The sequence below is a fragment of the Aplysia californica genome, unplaced genomic scaffold (assembly GCF_000002075.1).
Source record: "Aplysia californica isolate F4 #8 unplaced genomic scaffold, AplCal3.0 scaffold00093, whole genome shotgun sequence".
Taxonomy (NCBI): Eukaryota; Metazoa; Mollusca; class Gastropoda; order Aplysiida; family Aplysiidae; genus Aplysia; species Aplysia californica.
This window is the reverse complement of record NW_004797363.1, coordinates 532,336-539,762: the sequence shown is the minus strand read 5'-3', so window position 1 is coordinate 539,762 and position 7,427 is coordinate 532,336. Positions and strand designations below refer to the sequence as shown.

Genomic DNA, 7,427 nt, shown 5'->3' with positions numbered 1-7,427 from the left:
AGAGAGAGAGAGAGAGAGAGAGAGAGAGAGAGAAAGAAAGAGAGAGAGAGAGAAAGAGGGAGAGAGAAAAACAGACAGACGAACAGACAAGCACTCAGACACACACATACACACAAACAGACAGACAGAGTGAGAGAGAGAGGGGGGATGGATGGAGAGAGATAAAGAAAGGGTGATAGAATGGGAGGAGTGCAGTAAGAAACATGGAGCGAGAGAGAGAGAGATAGAGAGAGAGAGCTGGTGGAGAGAAAGATAGAGGATGAGATGGGGACGGAGAGAAACAGTGAGGAGGGGGTGCTGATTTTTAATGGAATAAGTGAAGGTTAGACGGGGAGTAGAAAAAAAAGAAGAAAAAAGAACTAAACCCCAGTTAAAGATAACAATATATCGCTCGTCTGTAAAAATAGAGGGAGGGCGCGGGGAAAACGGCGCGCGAAAATGGCGGACAGGCAAGAAATGCAAGAGAGGGGAGGGCGGATTGGAGGAGAGGGGGAATGGGACGGCGGGCGGGTGGGTGGTGAGTAAAAGAGAAGTGAGAGGTGTCCCTTCCGCATGGACGTAGTGGGGTAGTGGGAGTGGTGATTGTAGAAAACAGTTAGGTTTAGCGGTCTGTCTGCAGTAGTCGAGTTATTGACGAGCGGAGGCGGTTGTGACACTCACTGATAGAATTGTCCCGCTTTTAGACATAGCGCTTGGATCGTTTACAGTAAGGTAGGATGAGTTAGTCTTGTAGTAATGTATAATTATCATTTTATCTAGATCTAGATTCTAGATCTAAATCTAGATCTAGATCTAGATCTAGATATATTAGATCTAGTCAAAATAATTTATAAAATGTATGATACAAGATTGTGTTCAAGGCTGATGCTAACATCAACTGATTTTGAAATCAACTTAGATCTAGATTATTTCGGTGTCTTTTAATTTTTTAAATGATGAAATAAATTAGTAAATGTAGGTTGTATAGACCTTGATCTAGATCTAGATCTAGTGTCTAGTTCTAGTAAACTGGTCTACACGTGGTAATGTGAACAGTGTGTATGAAATATCAGCATTAAATCATAACCAACAATATTATCATATTTTCATAAAGATTAAATAATATTATGTAATAGGCCTAGATTCTACCCTTTTTCAAATTAATTATTTCTTTCGAACTCGACTCTGAAATTATTCTTTTTCAATATTGAAATGCAAAGTGTTGCCCTTTTTAAGGGATATACAGCCAACGATGGCAGTCTTGTGCTTGTATTTCCATTACAGTTTGTAAGCTTTCAAAGATCAATGGATACCTAGATCTAGATCTAGTATTGTGTATTTGTAACAACGTACTCTGTAAAACACGTTTCCGGTCTAAATTCTGCACTGCTTTATGTGCCTTAAGCACGAATCGAAGTGTGTCCGTGTGTGTGAGCTTGCTTGCACGTTAGTATGTGTGTGTGTGTGTGTGTGTGTGCGTGTGTGTGTGTGTGTGTGTGTGTGTGTGTGTGTTTTAAGTGTGTTGAGGAATTATTGTTTTTACAAGCGATATGGAAAGCACAAAGAGTGCGTGTGTTTGTCGTGAGTGAGTGGTCGGGGGCGTAAAGCCCACGTGGTTCACTGCTGAGGAGAGGAAAACGCTTCCGCATTAAATTCTCTTCTCTCATGTAATGAATAATGTGAGGCTTACTGATAAAATATATGTGGTCTGGGGCGAACCAGAGAGAGCCTCTAACTAAGAGATTGCGCTATTCAGTACGTTTTAAAACATAAATACGATGGCCGTAGACCATTGTTTAGTGCTACAATTTTGGGGTAGATCTATAAATGTTTGTCATTCATAGCTGACTACTTCGATTATAGTTAAGTTGCTGCTTTGAAATAAGGAGAAAAATTTATTTTAAATATTTCAGTAAAGTTTTTTTTATAAAAGCTCCTACTTCATATCAAAAGGTATCAGATTTATTACAGAGAATATTTCACGTGTAATGTGCATCAGGTTATCTTAAACTTATCAGTTATTTCTCTTGGGGCGGGAACATAACAAAACTAATTTGATTTATAAAAGAATATTTATGTCTATGTAATTTACAAGAGCGAAATAAAATGTATAGCCTTGCAATGCTATGGGGTTCACATGTTAAAACAAAAAAGACACAAAAAGACAAAAGAACCCCCCGAAAAAAAGCCAAAAAGCCAGGAAAGACAATAGCCTACTGCGTCGAAACGCAAACATGAATTAAGAGGTATTTTCGAGTAGTTCTCGGTATTTTCATGTGGAAAGTCACAGCGAGGTTAACTGACTCAGGAAGTGAGGGTCGCAGGTAACAGGTCAACGTCTGGTCGGGTCACGACCTTGACTGCTAGTATTTTCCCCATGCTGACCTCTGACGTCAGTGAACTCGCTGTCTGAGGAAGGTCATCCAACTTTATTGTTATCCTTTACCTAAACGTCTGGTATTTTGGTCCACCAACTCTATTGTTATCCCCATCAAGATATCTAGACGTCTGGTATTTTGTTTTCAGACATCTGGTGCGTTGGTCGTCCAACTTTAATGTTATCCTTTATATCTTGACGTCTAGTCTTTGGTCATCTGCCATTTTTGGTATCCTTTATATCTAGACATGTGGTATTGTGGTATTTGATTTGTCCATGTATGCCTATTATTGCATCGTTCCTTTTTGCTTTGTAAAAAGATTGTCTTGCGTTGTGCTATGTTAGCTTTTTCTAAAACCAATCCGGTATCATAATGATAATCCCTTCACTGCCTTAACTTGGATAAGAATAGCTTTAAGGAAGGATAATACAACAGTTCTAGCAGTCAATGAGTCTGTCTCTGAGTATTGCTTGCACACTAAAATAAGTACGATTATTTCAGCTGAACTCCTGTCTACTCACGCTTGTCTTACTCATAGGATTGCTTTTTTCTGCTTTTCATAGGTCCATAACAAAAGGACAACATGTTTAAGTCCAACGGTTCCTACAGCCCTTCGGAAGAGAAGCCTGTCCAGAAAGGAGCAGATCACGATGAGGAGAAAGCGTTGTTCTTGAATAAGAATGAGAAGGAAGACCCCCCTCCCTACCCAGGAGACTACTCGTCTTATCCCATGACAGACGTCAAAGTGGACTTTTCTGGTCACCCTAATGGTGTTGCTAACGGCGGTCTTTCTCCTATGTCCCCGGTCGAAGGAAAGCTCCTTAACGACGACGACTCTGATGATACCAGTTCGGCTGATTCGGATAAAAACACAAGGCATACGTGGGGGAGGAAGACCGAGTATGTGCTGTCTATGATCGGGTACTGCGTAGGACTTGGAAATGTCTGGCGTTTCCCCTACGTCTGTATCAGGAATGGAGGAGGTGAGAAGAGTTAATGCTTTGATTTTCCGACATTTTGTTCTTGCGTTTCGATACGGCTAAATTACAGTAGTACTATTCAAGACACATTATTCTTTAACATTGTATTTCCCGTACTCATGAAACATCTTGAAAACACAAAGACACATTTTAATGAATGTGAGTAAAGTAATGGCCATGGTTCTGAGTGACCATATTATTTTTAATGCGTTCGTTGTGTGTATTGTTCTATAAGTTACGGTTTCTTTCGTTCGAGTTTCTTTTCCCCCTATTTCTGTAAATTTGTTAATCATTCGATTGGTTTCTAATGTCCTCTGATCCTTTAGAAACGTTAGTCTTCTTTGTCCTGTGAGACACTTACCTTGACAAGAAAAGTAAAATTATTCGTCCTATGGGTTATACATATCATGGCCTTATTCTTCCTGAAAATAATAATGCATATTATGTCTTCTTTAACCTGTGTACCTTCTTGACATTGGCTAAATATATAAAATTCAGGTTTAAAATGCGACTTAGCACTTGCTATAAAACATAATTGTGGTTTATTTCTTCAAAGACTAAGATTAGGCCTACTTTAAGAAACGTTCCAAATGACCCGCTTATAACGCTCTGTAAAATAGTGCATTCAAGTGATAAATCTAACAAGACTACACTTTTTTTGTTTTTGAAATTCTATAATTTTCAACTTAACCGAGCTCTAGCTTCCTTCTCTTTGGATCCGCACTCTTTTCAGATCAAACTTGAGTAAGATGCTGTGGGAATTTGCGGCAAGTCCTCTCAGTAAAGTTCACTTTTGAGTAAGGCGCTAAACAAGCAGATGTCTGTTTCACCTTCTCTTTCTTGGTCAATTTATGCTTTTTGGGGAGTTAATCTTAAAGAGGGATCATGGTTAATTTGGCTTTTTCTGTTTGATTAAAATTGCCGATGTCATTTTATCTTGTTTTGTGTTAGGACTACTGATTCTAAGCTCGTGATCATTCACACACAAATCTTTCCAAATAAGTAATCATTACATTTTCGTAATGACAAACTGACTTGAGTATTATCATATTATTCATTTCCCCTGCACACCATTCTGTCTTTTATTTGTGATTGTATTTTTTCTTTCTTATTTTCTTTCTATATTACATTGATGGACTCAACCAACTCAGTATGACTTCTTCTAATATAAAAATCCTTTTCCTATTATTTTAATAATAAGGCACATAAAGCAGTGCCTCCGTACCTTTTAAAATGTTTCTCCAACAATAATTTCGTGTATTGTTTGCTTTTATATTTCCTAATCATAATATTCTACCATAACAGACGTTGATATTCACCGGATATGCTATTTTTACAGGTGCTTTCCTCATCCCGTTCTTCATCTGCCTGACGTTGTGCGGTCTACCCCTGTACCTTATGGAGGTAGCCCTGGGCCAGTTTGTCAACCTGAGTCCGCTGCACGTCTTCAACATCTGCCCCTTGTTCAAAGGTACTTTTTTCTAATCTTTTCATAGTTTTTTCTTATTTTTTGTTTCTAAAAAGAACTATTTAGGATAACGGGGGGTTCGACATACTATTTCTGAAAGTTGAATTTTGCGCACAAACACCCCTCTGGTCAAACTAAACAAAGCCAACTATAAAGTAAACTTACGAATTTTTCGATCCGTGAAAAGGGAATTAAAATGATTAATGCAATAGTATACTTTTCAGACCCAGACCAAATTTGTAGGAAGTGTTGTGGGACTTCTTTCACAATTTCCCTATTCTGTTTTTTTTTAAATTTGTCCAGGAATCGGCATCTCCATGAACGCCCTGTGCATCATCTGCTCCTGGTATTACACGATGATCTTGGCCTGGTCCCTCATCTACCTGGTGTACTCCTGCATGTCCCCTCTGCCTTGGACGCGCTGTGACGGATGGTGGAACACCGAAAATTGCGTCACCCCTCAGATGAGGAAAGAAGCATTACAGAACGCATCACTAGCTGGGGGTAACCTCACTGATCTCGTTGGGTACGGTCTGAACGCTACGGTGTTGCTCAACGGAAACGATACGTTCTCGAACTCCACCCTTATTGGAAATGTTACCCGCAAGACCATTGGTGCCTCAGAGGAATTCTGGCTGTGAGTATACATTCTATCATCATCATCGCTGTCATCATCATCATCATCATCATCATCATCATCATCATCATCATCATCTGGCTGTCATCATCATGGCTGTCATCATCATGGCTGTCATCATCATGGCTGTCATCATCATCATCATCATCATCATCATCATCATCATCATCATCATCATCATCACCATCACCATCATCATCATCATCAGCCATCGATGACTCTTTAAAGAATATTTTGAGAGTAAATACTGGATTTTTGAAAATCATGTATGCGCTTTCACAAAAAAAGAAGAAATACCTGTAATATATTATTATCATTTCGCAAAATTCTCGAAAATTGGCACATCCCTGAGAGAGCCTTATTAGAGTTTCTAAAAGCGGTTTTACGATCATGGAAAATTCCACTTTTTTGCTGTTAACAGTGGCTGCTATCGCAGAGAACCCAGGAAAATTCAATGATTCAGGATATCGATCGCGGGCTGCGGGTGACTCATAGTGCGTAACTAGACAGTGTGTTGCGCTGCGTTATTCTCCATAACAAATTGATTAAATTTTAATCGAGTTCGGGTGCAGTGCGCAATATTCCCTGCAGTGTTACTAAATTTATCTTTCTTTGTTTGAAAACGGCGACTGATGATATACGCATCTGGTGGGAACTGAACACGTTGTGTTGGTTGTACTAAGCATGATAATATAATTAATTTTGCGTTTCTGTTTTGTACTTTTACTGGACATGGAATATTACTATAAATAATGAAATAATTATTATACACACACACACACACACACACACACACACACACACACACACGCACACACACACACAAACACATTTGGTCTTAAACCAAACGAAACTGATCAGACAAGATCACGAGGTGGACAAGAAAACAAAGAAAAAAGTTAATTTGTCTAATTCAAGCCGATAGTTCTATTTGTAGAGCAAAAAACGTAGTCAACAATGAGACTGCGTTCTAAAAACAAAACTCTATTCGTAGGTCCGTCAATTTATGGGCTCCTCTCGTTTGCAACAGCTGGCGTTGTTGGCTGATGCGTCACCTCATGCAAATAAAAGGGGTACCGCCTTGGCAGGCAAACTAATGCATAATACAAATTCACTGCATAATTCCCGAAAAAAATTATTCTCGTACTTTACTCCGAATCTTTTATAAAAATAATAATATTTTGCCCATGAATTGAAGTCACTAAATTTATTATTCTACTTAGATTCGTTGAAATAATACATGGAAATATGAAAGGTCAGTGCTCAGTAACACCAAGAGCAATACGAAAAAAAAAGAGTAACCTTTTACCCCAAATGTACAAACAATAATCATGTTTGGCGTAATGCCAACTAAATGAATATCCACCAGTAACATATATATATATAATATAAATATATTGCATGTGTGTTTGTTTGTGTGTATAATTATTATGTTTCTGTTTATGTGTCTGTATGTGTGTGTGTGTGTGTGTGTGTGTGTGTGTGTGTGTGTGTGTGTGTGTGCGTGTGTGTGTGTGTGAGTGTGTGTGTGTCTTTAAACATTCAAAATAATTCCAAATGTGTATTCGCCCTTACACGTTATCAGAATGTTGGTAGCCTACTTACATAAAACCTTTGACGCATCGTTTAAATCTATCATTAAATATGTGTTTTCTCCATATAATTTTCAGGCGTAATGTCCTCCAGTTGTCTGACAGTCTGGCGGATATCGGCACCATCCCCTGGCAGTCTGGTGTGGCTCTTCTTGTGGCCTCTATCATCGTGTTTATGTGTATTGTCAAGGGCGTGAAGACTGTCGGAAAGGTACTAAAATCACCTATTTTATCTAGTCTTATCATGTAAAACTCATGTATAAAGGGATGTGGTGGGGGTATTTTCTTCTACTATTAGGTATTCTGAAATACAGTTCTATTCCAATATTTTCTTTCTTTAATGTTACTTAAATTTAGTGTGTGTGTGTATGTGTGTGTGTGTGTGTGTGTGTG

General features: G+C 38.6%; 1 protein-coding gene across 1 annotated transcript in view; it reads left to right on the top strand.

Moving 5' to 3' along the window:
- Positions 1-561: 561 nt before the first annotated feature.
- The window catches only part of LOC101858096 (sodium- and chloride-dependent betaine transporter), a gene marked incomplete in the record, with an annotated part of 16,101 nt that continues 9,235 nt past the window's right edge, over positions 562-7,427 (top strand). The window contains 5 exon segments of the mRNA XM_013080623.2: positions 562-711; positions 2,921-3,340; positions 4,677-4,808; positions 5,109-5,442; positions 7,113-7,245. Coding sequence (XP_012936077.1) covers positions 2,941-3,340; positions 4,677-4,808; positions 5,109-5,442; positions 7,113-7,245 — 999 coding nt within the window.